Source organism: Musa acuminata, chromosome BXJ1-11 (genome assembly GCF_036884655.1).
Source record: "Musa acuminata AAA Group cultivar baxijiao chromosome BXJ1-11, Cavendish_Baxijiao_AAA, whole genome shotgun sequence".
NCBI classification, from domain to species: domain Eukaryota; kingdom Viridiplantae; phylum Streptophyta; class Magnoliopsida; order Zingiberales; family Musaceae; genus Musa; species Musa acuminata.
In genome coordinates, this window is record NC_088337.1 from 1,977,894 (window position 1) to 1,994,082 (window position 16,189).

Sequence of the window (16,189 nt, forward strand, 5' to 3'; positions counted from 1 at the left end):
TGATGTGACATCCGATCTATATGTCCTATGTTAGCAATGAAAGGGTCATGTATTGGTAAGCACACAAACACTAAACAGTAGGAATCCTTCTTCTTCTATCTCCATCTTTGCTCGTCCCCGATAACCCCTCCCTTGGCTCAAATCCATGCTTGTCGTTTGACTCTTGGGGTACACTGTAGATCAAAGACGTGTGTATTAGCTGAAGTAGCCTATCCTTCTCGAAAGAGAAAAGTCACTTGGAAATTCTGCGACTTCGTGATCCAATGAAAGACGAGGACACCCACTTACGCCAGAATCTGTCTTGACATTTTTCCGATAGAGACGATTGACAGTAGCTTATCCAACATATTGCGGTTCTCTCTCTCTCTCTCTGATTTCTAAGCTCGTGATATAACTCGAGTCAGCATTGCTGCCTGCAACTTGAGCTGGCAGCTTGACCTTTTAAGCAGCGCAAACGATTCCTCCGAAGCTTCCGCTGCTTCATTGACCACATTTTTTCGGTGTTCGTGACGTGAAGATGCGCCTCAAATCGACCTCAAAGAGCTTCTTTTCTAGAAAGAAAATGATCATGGTGAAATCTAATACAAAAAAACAAATTAGCTCGACTGGAATCAAGTATTTGCCATGGCCGCAAAGACTAACTTACCGAAGCATTTGTGTGCTAAGAACTGATGTGACTAGTGATTTTTCTTGAATTTTTTGTTTGATATTTCTTGCTTGTGTATGCATCTTAGAATAGTTTTGTATCTTAGAATAAGTTACACCTAATCGACTATTTAGTCTATTGACTCTTCCAAATACATGTGAAGAAGGCTACTTTGTCCTTTAGTTGACTTACCTAAGAAAGACTTGTGTTCATCACCATGTGAGTGGACGATCTGTATCTGATGAAATCGCCACCCATTTATTATCATCAAGCATTTTGTTGGTGGACAAGTAATTCAAAGTAAAGAGAGAGAAAACAAAAAAAAAGAAAGGTGCAAAATACAATATACAAAAGTATTGATAGAGAAACTTCAAATACTTGCAACTAATAGATTACATGAAAGGGACTGGGAAGCAATCCTCCTCCTTGGGAACAGATTTTTTGATGTTGTAGTTTACTCGTAGTCAACATGAACTATTATTATTGTTTTTCTACATCAGATATTTAAGGGACCATCACTGACATAGCGAGTATATAATCCGCATTCTTTTTCTTTTGATTTCGGAAGAACATCTTTTATTATGATGAAAGTGGATCCGAGTAAAGGCAAGATTTTGTAGCACATAATGATGAGTAGAAAATTCAAACCTCGAAGTGGAGGCATCTAATAAGAACTAATGACAAAGAAAGGGATCCAATCGAAGAGGAAAAGACCGACCAAAGTACAAATTTCGAGGTCGTACGCTATCGTATGCCTGCTGGTGAAAAGACAGCGATGTGCCATTCACCGAGGCAGTCAAATTGCATTTATGAGTTTTGTCTACTCTACATGTTTTCCATGCTCTCTTTTCCATGAAGACAATTTGCATTCGTTTCTTTCTTCGGAACTTCGTCTGGTACACAACGCTTTCAGCTCATCAATTCCTGCTCAGATTGGATCTGCGGCGATGCCACGCCATCTTTCCTTTCATCTCGGGGCGACCAGTTGACCGATCTGATGAGCGTGGAATTCTTCTTCTCCATCTCCTCATTCAGCATCCTGTTCACTGTATGAACAAGTAAAAGACGGAATAAGAAGTGATGGAGATTTATATAGTCTTCCAAGTGAACGGCATCGCAACTTTCTGACTTGTGGAAGCTCGCGAAGAGACTCGCGGAAGTGCAGCATCCACAACATCATCGATTGTGACCTGTTTGACAGGAAGCATTCTGCATCCAAAACCCTAGCTCCAGAGCTTTCGGAATCGCCTACAAAATGGACTGGTGATGAGGAACACAGCCGTCTCCATACATGCAACTTGCTGTGCCGACTGATGCTTCAGCTGGCACGAAGCATGGAGAGGTCTTTGCACCTCCTTCAGGGTTACACGAAACGTAAAGGTAGAGAAGGAATCCGTCACATTTCGTGATACAGATGTGGAAGTCGACGGGAATATGATGGTTAATGTGAACAAGTTTCAGGATCAAAACAAAAATTGTCCGAAAAGTCAACATGGAAAAATCTAATATAATATGATATATAGGATGGTGCTTTTGTGGGCACCTGTTATGCACGGATCAAATTTGATCTCATGGGTGTATGTTTGGAAACACTTAACGATATAATCGAAGAGAGATGTAAGTGTTCTTTTCTACAATGAAGAAAGATGCCAAAAAATAAAAGAAAGAGATGGGACTTTATTTTACTGTGAGGAAGAATGATTTGATCATGACAGGACGAGTAGAACAAAGTGTGATCTCTTCTTTTATTGCATGGTTGTGTGTCCGATTTCCTATGACTAGTAAATGTGTATCAATGAAACACAATGAACTTCAAAAAATAAAGTAGCAATGAAAATTATAAGGGGAAGGATATTCTATTGATATTATTGAATATTTTATATGATTAACCCCCTATAAAAGACCACTCGAGATACCGTAATAAAAATCAATTATGATTTTCTAAATTTACTTTACAATTATCGACGACTTAAGTATTTGAGAGATCACGTCGAGAATCCGAATTATGATCTTTATGCAAGTTAGTCGTTGGATAATTATCTGAGTCTATATCAGCTCTCATATATGTATTTTATTTTTTCATTTGATCACATTAAATCTTTTGTACACATAGATCAAAACAAATAAGGTTGATATAAGCAAGAATATTATCCCTATCAATGATCATAAGAAAGTCAGCACTATTACTTTTCCAATTAGGATTGTCTCAACAGTTTTCGCAATGGTTGTCACGTGTGTAACACACGTAATCTTTCTTGTAATTGAGATCATTTCAATCAGAGCTAATTATGTATTATCCCTTATAGCTAACTAGATTTAATATTTAATTCTTTAAACTTTAAAATATTAAATTAACATTTAGATTTATTTACCATAACGTGAGCAATTTTACCAATCAAAACATGAAAATAAATGATAAAAAATAATTTTCATATTTCAGTTTATGATAATGGACGACGACGCTATTAATGACCATGTGTGACTTTTGTGGATGAGAAGAATAGTGACGAGAGGTGAGAGTTACTTTGAAATAGTTATCAAGTGGTTCTAACCTCTCGCCGATGCTCTCATTGTCCATGATAGTTACTCGCGACCTCGAACGATATTGTTATCCATCACCATCGACATCGTTCATTACCATAAACTGAAACATCAATTTTTTTAAATTTTTTTAATATTTTTATTGATAAAACTGGCGATGTTAAGATAAATGGATCAAAATATTTTATTTTCATAATTATAATAATATTAATATAAAATTATTAAAGTATAAAATTCGAGATATTAAAGGTAACTAAGCACGACGAGCCCTCTCGACCATAATGCAACGAACTCAATGACACTCCAATCTGGTCTTCGCTAAATGGAGAATGTTTATTTTAAGATTCCCACAGGACATCTCACGTGTGAGCGTCACGATGCATGCCCACAGGAGACTCCATAGTCTCCGCCATTATTTCCCTTGGTTACCGGCGATCGGTTGGCTTGTCTTCCTCGTGAGTCTATAAAACTCCGAGCTGCTCCTCATCTCTTGGCGAGCCATGGCGGAGAACTCCGAGTCTGGGCGAGGGGAGTACACCAAGGACGGCACCGTCGATCTCAAGGGCAACCCCGTTCTCCGATCCAAGCGAGGAGGATGGACTGCCTGCTCTTTTGTCGTCGGTAATGCCCTCCCCTGTCTCACACTCCATCTCTTAAGGTTTTGTCTCTTCTTGTGAGTGTTGTGGCTCATGTTTGGATGCTATAACCATGGAGCTCAAGGCTTTGATGTCTTGAGAAACCTTCAAACTACTAAACTCCGGCAGTAAATCTCATCTGAAGGTGTCAAAGATACATGATGACTAACTGATGCATATGGACACCCCTGCGATCATAGTCTTTGAAACTTTCCTTTAGAAAGCACAATTAATCAGTAAATCGTTCACTATGAACGAAAGGGCTTCAGTTGATATCGTCGAATTTGGTATCACACACCAGTAATTACCGGAAAACTCACATCGAGCTTCCTATGTTATCTGTAGATCACTTCCTACCATGGTTTTTCGATCACCACCAGCTACCTGATTTCAATTTTTATCACGTTCTTTGACCAACTTGCAGTGTATGAAGCGTTCGAGAGGATGGCGTACTATGGCATCTCCTCAAACTTGGTGCTGTATCTGACCGACAAGCTCCATCAAGGTACCGTCGCCTCTGCTAATAACGTCACCAACTGGGTCGGCGCGGTGTGGTTAACGCCCATCGTCGGCGCCTACATCGCCGACGCGCACCTCGGCCGCTACTGGACCTTCATCATAGCATCTATCATCTACCTTTCGGTAAAGCTTCCAAGACCATCTTATCTCTTTGCTCGCTTTGAAGGCCATTGACATATAATTAGGTAAAACTCGCAAAGAAATATCTACCCATCACAACAGCAAAAACGGCAGTAGCGGTAACATGCATAATACTGCAAGGCCTCACTTCCAAGTCAACGGATCATTTTCTTTGTAGATACGAAGTTAGAAGATTAATCATGTAGCAGAAAATGATAACTAGATAAATATCCTCATTGAATCCTGACCACTACAAGGCCCTAATTTATGATTCGTGTACCTAACAATATAAGGGTCTATGTCATGTCTGCAGTGTATATGACATCTGCCACCTCAGTCAAACTCTTGTATTCTTGGCTTCAGGTGTAGTTGCTAGATTCTCGTTTCGGATGAAGATGAACTCTAACTTAAGATTAAGGATGCGAGGTTATAAATGACTCAAAAGATCACGTTTCTTCGTCCTCCTGAAAGATACTGACTTCCCAGGGACCACTACTGTAACCCAATATGCAGACAGTTGAATCTTCTGAGATAACTATGCTCATTGTCCTCACCGATTCTCTTGTTTTCCCCGCCCACTGTCCATTTCTAGATCCCATGTCGATGGCTATTCGACATTCCAATCTTGCATCTTTGCCGGCAAAATATACTTTGTCCAAATCATTTGTACCATATGATTCCGCGATGATACGGGGAGGCTCATCTACCATGTCATTTGGCCTTGAAAACTATGTTTCCTCGGCTGAAATCCGTATTGTCTTGTTTGGCACTATAGTCAAACGTGTAATAGCAGGTATGCCGTCGTTCACTATTAGGGTTGCAGTCTGCACTTCACGGCATGTGTTTTGACATTTGAAGTGAGATGATTTGAAGATGTCAAGACCTTATCGAACAATTAGTCTAGTAAATGAATACATTAGACTATACATCCTGAGTTTCTGTAACCCTAATATGTTCTTATCTTGAGTGTTTTGCTATGATTGTGTAATGTTTTTTAGTGATGTTCGATGTTCTAAGGACATCTTATAACGCAACCAAAGAGACTTTAGATGACTACTGTCAAAGCAATATAACCCAGTTTGACGAGAGCAGTTTGTCTACCCCTCCAAACATCTTGACCTATATTAATTTGCTGGGAGTTTGAAAAGCTGACGACATGAATACTATTCTTTAAAGCACGGCGGTTTTGGCTCTTGAGGTGGTCGATTAGTCAATGGCCATTGATGATGAACTAATATTGACTCCCAAGTATTGTTCTCAAGTGATACATTAAACCATCACCCTGTAGGCCTTACGTCTTGGTGAAGAAGATTCCAATCTTCCCCAGGATCTGATTGGTGCAGAGTATAATACAGGTCATGAGGTTGGTCAACCTGCATATTTTTCATTACGCTTTGACATAGTCTTAATTCTCTGGAAGAAGATGTGTCATGCTTACAATTTTGTCATTGTTGCCCATTGCAATAATTATTGATCAAGAAAATGCGGCCTATAAACTTTGACTTGGATTCCTGGAGTACCTAAACGTCACATCATGAAATTATATATGGGAAAGATTGGACGATAAGGAAGCTACGATGTGTTGGGAGTTGGGCGTGGCCAAATTCGCTTTAAAGCTATCTGGTCTTATCCTATAAAGCTCATAAATTGTAATTAAAAATCTTAATCATGACTAATTTTGATGTGAAATTTAGGTTCTGCCATTTTTTTTGGGACTTTATATAGCTTATATTTAGAACAAAGTCAAAGCATAGATCCATTCATTCATCTAAATTTACAAAAAAAGAAGAAAAAAAAGCTTCCAAGATGTTTTGTGAGAAAAGATTGCAGCTGTTATCAATCTCCTGCACAATCACAATGAATGTGTAAGCAGCTGACATTCCTTCTCTCCACTCGCACAGGGAATGTGTCTGCTAACCTTGTCAGTCTCACTGCACTCGCTTAAACCGCCCCCCTGCGGAGCCAACACCGGCGACCCCAACTGCGACGAGAAAGCCTCGGCGCTGCATCTGGGCGTGTTCTTCTGCGCGCTATACATCTTGGCCGTGGGGACCGGCGGAACGAAGCCCAACATCTCCACCATCGGCGCTGACCAGTTCGACGAGTTCGACCCAAAGGAACGCGCCCACAAGTTCTCCTTCTTCAACTGGTGGATGTTCAGCATCTTCTTAGGCACGCTCTTCGCCAACACCGTGCTGGTGTACATCCAAGACAACGTCGGATGGGCCCTTGGCTACGCCCTGCCGACCCTCGGGCTCGCCATCTCCATCGCCGTCTTCGCGGTCGGCACGCCGTTCTACCGCCACAAGCTGCCCTCGGGCAGCCCCTTCACTAAGATGGCCAGGGTTATTGTTGCTGCCGCGAGGAAGTTAACCGTTCGCGTGCCCAGCGATCCCAAGGAGCTCCATGAACTGGATCTGAACGCATATGCTGCAGACGGGATATATCGCATCGATTCCACGCCAACTTTAAGGTTTGCTTGAAGATTTTGATCGTTTGCATGCATATGGTCAACCTTCAGCAGTATCCGTTCCACATGCACGCAGGATCCTCAACAAAGCAGCAGTGAAGACTGGCCCGACGAGTCCGTGGATGCTATGCACGGTGACTCAAGTGGAGGAGACGAAGCAAATGCTACGAATGATTCCGGTCCTGATCACGACCTTCATCCCCAGCACGATGTATGCTCAAATCAACACCCTCTTCGTGAAGCAGGGGAGGACTCTCGATCGACACATGGGGCCGCACTTTCAGATCCCGCCGGCGAGCCTCGCGGCCTTCGTTACCATCTCCATGCTCATCAGCGTCGTCGTTTACGACCGGTATCTGGTGCCATTCATGAGGCGTTGGACCAACAACCCTAGGGGGATCTCTCTCCTGCAGAGGATGGGGGTGGGAATGTCGATCCACATCGTCATCATGACGATATGTTCGCTGACGGAACGGCACAGGCTCGCTGTGGCGAGGGAGCGCGGTGTGGTGCAGAGCGGAGGGGTGGTTCCGTTGACCATCTTCATATTGCTGCCGCAGTTTGTGCTGATGGGGATCGCAGACGCCTTCCTGGAGGTGGCCAAGTTAGAGTTCTTCTACGACCAGGCGCCGGAGGGGATGAAGAGCTTGGGCACATCGTTCGCGATGGTCAGCTTGGGAATCGGCAACTTCCTCAGTAGCTTCCTTCTCTCGACGGTCGCGCGCGTAACGAAGGAGCATGGCCACACCGGGTGGATTCTCAACAACCTGAATGCCTCCCACCTGGACTACTACTATGCATTCTTTGCCATCCTCGACTGCCTCAACTTCATCACCTTCTGTGTGGTGAGCCGGTTCTTTGTTTACAGAGCGGAGGTGCTGGAACAGAGTGAGGATTCCCATCAGGGGGGCACAATAATTAGTGAAACTTTCTAAAAGGATTAGTCACACATGAAAAAGGGCATAGATTTCATGAATATTAAACAATTACATCAGCCTTGTCGTGTTATCAATGCAATGCTGTTGATGATTATTTCTTCATGCATGTCAACAAAAATATCACTCGTCTCCACGTATCGAGTTCTTTTAATGATTTCCATAACGGAAATCAACGCTCATTTGATCCACTTATAGGATAATGGATGGAAATGATAATTTCAATTTCAGAAAAATTCAAGATGAGTTGACCTAGTCAACGTCGGCGATGATGAAGACATGCACGGGACCCACGTGCGCACATCCCCATGCCGAGGCTGGGTGTAGGAGCGTGCACGCGACGCTTGGCCTCACAAGGTTCGAACGCAGTCGTCCTCCAACGGTCTACTTCCTCGACACCCTCAAAAAGAGCACATATCCCGATACAGATCATCCCCACCACCTAAAGCCATCTCTTGTTCTGTGTTCGTGATGAGGAAGTTCTCGGGACATTAGATTGGCTCTCCCCACAGCAAGCATCTCATAACTGGGAAATCGAGAAAAGACACAGCACTCTTGTTCTCCTCTCAAGCATGGGGTGCTTTCTTGCCTGCTTCGGAGATGTCAAGGATCGAAAGCGGCGTCGATCGCCTAAGAAGTCGCTTCCGCTTGAGAGGGTACGCCCGATTCGGTTCGGTTCTCCAATTAATTGGATTGGGTTTTGAGCGTACGGTTGATATATGCTGTTAACTGGATTTTGTGCATTCACTTGTTAGGTGCACGAAAGGTACAGACTTTCGCGTTCGAATGTTTCCCGGAAGCAGATCACGCCGATGCCCCTCATGCCGAAGGTTTCGCCGCCGAATCTTCCGGTGGATACAGTAACCGACACTCTTCTGCAGCTGAAGTGCCACGATTTAATCCAGTTAGTTCAAATAGTTGTGTTGCTAGCTGTGATATTGAGTTCTTTCCCTTAGTCGCTTTTCATATGTTTGTCGATATGTCGACTCGATCCCTTCTTGGACATTTTGGATTTCTTTTAAGCTTTGATTTTGTTTGCAGGGAGAATCTTGCGCAGGGGAGCTTCAGGCGAACCAGGAAGAAGGTTACGTTCGATTTGAACGTCCAAACGCATGAGTATGTATTAGGCGATGAAGGTCCTAAGTGTCCATCGGAAGATGACGAAGCGACTGAAGTTATAGACGAGGAGAGGAAGCCACATAAAGGGCAAGATAAATCTTTTACCAAGTTTGGATCTTTCCCCTCTAACCATAGGTATCAGAACTGTGGAAGCAGCGATGATGACGAAGGCGTCGACGAAGAAGATGAAGAGGACTACGAGGATAGTGATATCGATGAGGAAGAGGATAACGAGGATGGAGATGAGGAAGGGTCATATGATTTCCTCTTTTCTTTGGCAAACGATGATGAGCCGCAAGGTGTTCAAGAAGCTAATAGCCCCTCCTCCTCCCCTGATAGGCGGCCGATCCTTCTGGCAAGAGGCAACACACGCGATAGGAGACAGTATGTGCACTCAGTACTGAACCCTGTAGAAAACGTGTCGCAGTGGAAGGAAGTCAAGGTACGTGCGGCACCAGCGAAGAAGAATTCCACGAAAGAAAACGTTGGGGCAGAGAAGGAGAACCAAATGGAGCCCATGGTCAAAGTCAAGAAGCCTACCAAACAGGAGGTCTCAGTGGAAGCCAGCCTCTCGAGCTGGTTGTCCTGGTCGGAGAATTCGACTGTGGAAGGGCCTGAGTTGAGCAATTCACGTGATCGGCCGAACTACTCATGGTTTAGCCAAGAGGAACGACGGCCTGTTTTGGGCGACGTTAAGCAAGCGTCAGTTGCATCTTCGCCTGGGAGGTTCCCTAGCAGGAGCACGGAGGAGATTCCAATCTTGGGTACTGTGGCTGTGTACCGGAACTGTAAGAACCACGGAGACGAGCACACAGGCATTCAAAATACCATCAGCAAGTACGGAGAGATATACTGAATGACATAGCACATGAATCTTATCGAAGGTGTAGGAGCACTCGTATCTTTGTTTGGCTGAACTGGCACTTTCACTCCTTTCCAAGTGATCCTGGAGAGGGGCTCTACAAAATGGTGTGCTCAATGAATACTTTCCTGTAGGATTTCAAATTCCCAGTTTCACTGCTCTGATTCCTGTCATATCTTTCTCTTTCTTTGTTGTGTTTTTTTGGGACTCGTTTATCGAACAAGATGATGTGTATTTGATTGAGCACGACAATTAGTATTCCATCTTTGCCTAAACAATCTATTGATCTTAATTGTTATAATATTGTAGATGTCTTTTAGGGTCCTAAAGCATATATCCAAGCTTATATCATGAATCAATCACTGGTTGGGTTAGATTGATTCTGCAGCTCCTTTGTAATAGTTCTCTCTATCACACCAATGGTTGTGAAGCTGTCATTAGCAAAGGAAACAACTCTTTGAACCGGAAGAGATGATTTGCTTGAGTATTAAGTTTGAAATTATTTTCAGTGTTCCAAATAAATCAAAACCCAGTAGCTATGATGCTACGAAGCCTTTCTTTGGATGATTTGTTCAGATCATCATAAAAACTTTTAGAATTATAAGAGAGTATTAGCTGCAAAAGGACAAAAAGAAAGTGCATAGGAGGAGCATGTAAAGAATAAATGAGTAGAAGAATAAAAGTAAAGATTGCATAAAAAAAACAATGACCAATTTAGCAATGTAGAAAGGTAGAGAGTCACTTGCAAGATTATTGTAGCTTATTATAAAGAAAGATTTTGATTTTAGAAGTAATCCTTAATCAACAATTATTTTCAATTGTATTAAGCTTTTTATTAAGCATTTATAAGTACTATTAATTATAGTAAAAAATTTTAGTATTAAAACTTGTAGGACTTAACGCCCAAAATTCAACTGTTATCATTAGATTATCGAGAGAGATGAATAACACATATTTTATCCATGCACAGGAGACATGATAATAACTATAATAAATCGACGAATGATGATCCGTTAAATGAGACAGAAAGCCCGAGAGCATATCCCGAGCATCTATATTCAAGAATGAAGGTCATTGATTAAAGAGATATTATCTAATCAAGTATCGAAAATACGATGAGATGTTTTGAAAAATCTATTGAGAATGATGAATTTTTAATGATTAAAATATTTACGAAATATTTTGAAAAATTCATTAGGAGATGGGGACAGAAGAATCAAGACATATTGATCAAAAGTTTATTATCCTTATTTAAAATAGGAATGACTATTCGAAAAATATGAGTGGCAATAAATTAATGATAAAATTGATAAGTACTTTTTTAAATGAAGGATTAGCTGCCACAAACTATTTGATTATTGTCATAGAGTTCCTTACATGAACAGATATGTAGCCTGTTCATAATATTGATCTTGCCATGTCATATGTTGCAGCATAGCTGTTTCATGTGCTATCAACTCATAATAGCAGATAAGTAAATGATCCATTTCCATCCTTAGAAAAAAAAAATAATAATTATTTCCTCTGCCAACAAAGAATAGGAAAATCTTAATCCACATTACTTATGCTTCAACATAGAGTTAATTTCATGTACCAAATAATTACACTGATAAATTAGCTACAATAGTCTCATGGATAGGAAGGCGAACTTAGTACACGATCTAAGTTCTAGCAGTGATAAGATGTCGACTGACTTGCAGATGAGACACTTTGCAAACCTCCTCGTTTCCATTCGTTTGGTATCCTCCCAAGTCTTTTCTAGCTTGCTACTGCAAATCGTACCGACTGTTGCATCTCTTTGCTGCATTCTTTTCTCCCACTGCCAATTAGATACTTTGAGCAGATTGCAAGCAACAACAGCATACAAAGCCCATCATCTTCCTTCCTCTTCTTCGTGACTTTAGTAAGGCCATCTGAAATGATGTTGTTTTTTCTTTTTGTACTGAAGAATAACTTTACGAGTGTTGCATCCAAGCAGCTTCGAAGGTGCCATTATACTTTATCAGTTGAATGTATAGCCGTCTGCATTACCACAATTATATCATGGAAATCAAAGCATATACAAGTTAATCCCTCTATATATATCACTTCTACCATATTTTTCTATTAATATATTATATATATTATCGATTCCTAATTGTTTTGTGCCGTTACAATTCATAAAAAAAATATATGTTGAAGAGCTAATTACATATTATCCTTTATACTTTGATCTTATTAGCATCGTTATTTTTATACTTAAATAATTTATATTAGGACCCCTATAGTTCAGATAGTAAAATAAATAATACTTAAACACAACACGTGATACTATGGAGTAGCTCGAAAGTGTTAAACAAAAAAATAATTTCAATATCCCTTCCGAGACGTTGAAATTATATTTTTATCAATAAATTTATTAAAAATAAAAAAATATTAAAATTATCATTTTTACCCATCATATTTATGTTAATATAACATATAGTGTCAATATTTTTCATTAATATAATTGACGATGTTAAGACAAATAAAATTATTTTATTTTATTTTTAAATTATAAAAATTATAATATAATTTTTTTAAATATAAAATTTATGATACTAATAGGACTAAGTAATTAGTCCTATGCTGAATATATATTTTCCTTTCAAATATATTAAAAGTATCTTTATATATACATATATATAAATATAAAAGTATTTTGTTGTGAATTGTTCGACTTCCACCGCCCAAGAACACGAGGTGGTAATGAATTCCGTGCACAGAATTCCCACGTATGATTTGGTGGTAATGAAATGAAAAAGATACCGACACCCACAAAGACAATAGATCACGTGCTGTTCACGTGCCTTTTTTTGGCACTTCAGTCACAAGATAAATATCGGACTGGGCTATATGCGGACAACGAAGGGAAGCAAGCCCTACCGACCGAAGCCCAAGATAATTTCACGGCGAACTCTCGAGATGGAGAACGGCAGCGGCAACGGGACCACGGCGGAGGGGGCGGTGGTAGGAGTCGTAGGACGGCTGACGGCGGCGAAGAGGCAATCGGGAAAGAACTACTCGCAGATAGCGGCCGAGACGGGGCTCACCAACGTCTACGTCGCCCAGCTGCTCCGCCGCCAGGCCCAGCTCAAGCCTGGCACCGCCGACGCCCTCCGCGCCGCCATCCCCGCCCTCACCGACGACCTCGTCGCCGAGATGATGGCCCCGCCCTTTCGCTCCTTCCGCCCCGACCTCGTTCACGAGCCCGCCGTCTACCGGTCGGTTTCCCTTCCTCTGCTTCCTAGTTATTGCCTTTTCTTGATACTTCTCACACCGGTATTTGCCTTCGCTGATTTATTTATGGTCGACCACAGTGTTTATGGATTGAATTAACGCGTGATCCAGTTTTCGATGCAAAAGTGGGTTTTGGATATGAAACAAATATTCTCTCTTGTTATTAATTCGTTCGTTAATCAGTTTTCTTATCCTTTTTATTCCCTTTATCACTATTCACCATGAAGTATGGATTTTCTCTTTTTTCCATGTCCCATGTAAGATTTAAAGCTTCGATTTTTAGGCTACCAAACCGTCTGACAATTCTTCTTCCTGCAATTTTCTAGCAAGTATTTGTTGTTTCCTTATCATAATATCCAATCGAACAAGTGATGGTTAACTTTCATGTTTATTGAAGTGGGTATAACCTGTGGCTCAACGAACAGAATGATGACTTTCAAATTGCAACTTTGCACATAAAAATATTTGATTAGCTTCAAGTAGTTTATCTTGGGTTTAAATTAAAAGGCTATTTTGTATTCTTTTGAAGAAGGGTTTTTTTAATCTAAAATAATTGTGATATCTTTGTAATTTTACAATTTATTTTTTTATCCTTTCGAGTTTTCTTCCATCTCCCAAAGTTGATCTGGTTTCCCATGTTTTAGTTGTCTTTATTTTCTGATTTCCTAGATTAAATGAAGCTGTTATGCATTTTGGAGAAAGTATCAAAGAGATCATCAATGAGGAATTCGGTGATGGCATGTAAGTAGATGTGAATTCTTTCTTTCCTATCATGCGATCAATTCCTTTTTGTGTTATGGCTAAATCTTCTGAGTTATGTAGGTTTGTATTTCATGCTGGTACAATCATCCATAGGACTCATGATTTCATATATAGCTTTTTTGCAGTTTTTGAAACTTTTTCATTGATCCCTTTTTTTTTCTCCCCTGTAAAAACTCTGTGACAAGATTGTTGTGTGATATTGGAACAGGAAAAACCCTAAACCATGAACCCTGTTGATCTTTAAGGATTTAATTAATCTATATAGTGCACATAATTACCAAAAACTTCTACTTAAAATTTAAAACTGCTTGATGGATATCCTATCCTCTATTGAGCTGTGTCTTCTCCACATATTATTTTGTAAGTTAGATGGGCTAACTCTAACCATTACTTCAAATGAATAGAGTGCATACTCCATATTCCAAAATTTTAACTCAACAAGTCGTATTAGAATTTATTAGAGAACTTCAACTTCAGGTTTATGATTTTTCAGGAGGAAATGGTTTCGTATATTTCCTCTCTATTTATGATTTCCACTCGGCTGTATCTGATTTACTTAGGAGGAATTAGCAGTTTCTCCTCATGAGGCAACTAAACAAGAAGCTCTTTTATCAGAATTAAACTAATGCAACGCCACACCATAATGACTTGAAATTTCCAGGTTATAATTGAGTTGTGTAGACGTTGATACTTGATAGTAGGTTTGGATTGGATTAATAAAGATTCTGATACCTTTCTTTTCATTTCATATTCTCCAAAGATTTTTGTTTTTTTTTGTTTTCCTTGTGTTCCTTTCTCCTCAAGTGTTTGTAGTAATGTTTTCTTTCTGCATAACAAATTTCTTTTACATTTCAGTATGTCAGCTATAGACTTCTACTGTTCAGTTGACAAAGTCAAGGGTGTTGATGGAAAAGACCGAGTGGTTGTTACTTTTGATGGCAAGTATCTGCCTTTCAGTGAGCAGGTTAGATGTTTTCATACATCTCCCCAAGTTTGCAGTGTCTTTTATCAATACATTTGCTTCTCGGCCAGATGTCTCCTGTGGGTAGCTCCACGTGGATCATTAAACTAGAGTTTGCATTTTACCTTATAATTCAAAGGTAGAAAGGTTTCTGCTATACGTCTGCTTGTGGGTAGTCCAGAATAATATTTCCCCCTTTTTTTTTTTCAAAGGGAAGCATCGGAGCATTGTCTCACATCTGACTTTCCAATACGAGTATTTATCTCATGAGTTTTGTCTTTTAATAGGTACCGACATACCTATTAATCAGTTTTCATCATTTGACCCATTTAATGATAAAAAGGCTTATAAGCATATAATTACTCGTTCCTATATGCTGCTGCTGCATATAAATACTTATGATAAATGTTTGGAAATATTAAGTTCCGAGCTAGAAGCATGTAGATAAATGTGGCGCAACTAAATAAATGCATTCATGTGGTTTCTACTGGATATGTCTATAAATTGTGGAGAACATTCTCTTTCTTTGACCTTGTTGACTTTGACTATAAAACATACATATCAAAGTTAACAAGGTCAAAGAAAGAGAGTGTTCTCCACAATTTATTTATAGACATATCCATTTATATCTTAGCTGATTATAACTAATATCTTTTTTTTTCGTTTTACAGAAATCTGAACACATGGTTTCCAAGTTGAAGCATTGAGAAGTGTGTACAATATTTTCAAGTGCTGTATATGCATAATTTAAAAGAAGTCGACTTTCTTTCACAATAATGCTTGCAATGCGATCACCCAATTGCAATACTGTAATCGGTGGTGACCGAGTAGAACTAAAACTGAGAAGGCAGCTTGATATGGTCTCGTTATGCAAATTCTAAAAGACATCGACTTCAGAGTAAATTCTATTTGTGCTGGTATTATTCTACTGTAAGATTGTACTCGGTCATTCCTGATTCGGCTTCGTCGGAACTGAGAACAGCTTGTTGTCGACATTCCTCAACTTCTCTCCTGCTCATGAGATGCTCTGTTTTGTCATGGGCATGGTTCGTTAATGTAGTGCTCCATCTGTAATATGACTCCCTGGTACTCTCTGCAATTTATGTTTATCGTCTATCATAACTAGTTCATGATAGATACTGATGGAACACATCAAGTTGTTCCAACTTGAGGCTCTACATACACACGCTCTACTTTGACTAATGTGGCCTTGTAGCGGGGCTCTACGTTGTGATCTAACCTTATCTATGCATGAAGCTCGCCATTCCCAATACCAAGTCTAAATCATCGATTCATAATGGGTTCAAATTGATGCTACTGAACCCATCAAATCCTTATAGATCGACTCAAATTTTTATCCG

General features: G+C 40.1%; 3 protein-coding genes across 4 annotated transcripts; all 3 read left to right on the forward strand.

Annotated features, from left to right (window-relative positions):
- Positions 1-3,577: 3,577 nt before the first annotated feature.
- On the forward strand, positions 3,578-7,925 carry LOC103970236 (protein NRT1/ PTR FAMILY 5.2). The gene is made up of 4 exons (XM_009383931.3): positions 3,578-3,808; positions 4,247-4,464; positions 6,363-6,934; positions 7,008-7,925. The coding sequence occupies exons 1-4, from the start codon at positions 3,688-3,690 to the stop codon at positions 7,864-7,866; spliced, it is 1,770 nt and encodes a 589-aa protein (XP_009382206.2). The 5' UTR covers positions 3,578-3,687; the 3' UTR covers positions 7,867-7,925.
- Positions 7,926-8,219: 294 nt separating this feature from the next.
- On the forward strand, positions 8,220-10,125 carry LOC135596812 (protein bfr2-like). Its single transcript, XM_065088983.1, has 3 exons — positions 8,220-8,522; positions 8,622-8,770; positions 8,908-10,125. Exons 1-3 carry the CDS (start codon positions 8,439-8,441, stop codon positions 9,839-9,841), a joined length of 1,167 nt encoding a protein of 388 aa, XP_064945055.1. The 5' UTR covers positions 8,220-8,438; the 3' UTR covers positions 9,842-10,125.
- Positions 10,126-12,710: 2,585 nt separating this feature from the next.
- On the forward strand, positions 12,711-15,756 carry LOC135596813 (cyanate hydratase-like). 2 transcript variants are annotated; one of them, XM_065088984.1, is made up of 4 exons: positions 12,712-13,089; positions 13,775-13,846; positions 14,723-14,831; positions 15,500-15,756. In XM_065088984.1, exons 1-4 carry the CDS (start codon positions 12,722-12,724, stop codon positions 15,533-15,535), a joined length of 585 nt encoding a protein of 194 aa, XP_064945056.1. In that variant the 5' UTR covers positions 12,712-12,721; the 3' UTR covers positions 15,536-15,756. The 2 variants fall into 2 exon arrangements, with proteins under 2 accessions (XP_064945057.1, XP_064945056.1); XM_065088985.1 differs by lacking the exon at positions 13,775-13,846 and having other exon boundaries at positions 12,711-13,089.
- The last annotated feature ends 433 nt before the right edge of the window (positions 15,757-16,189 follow it).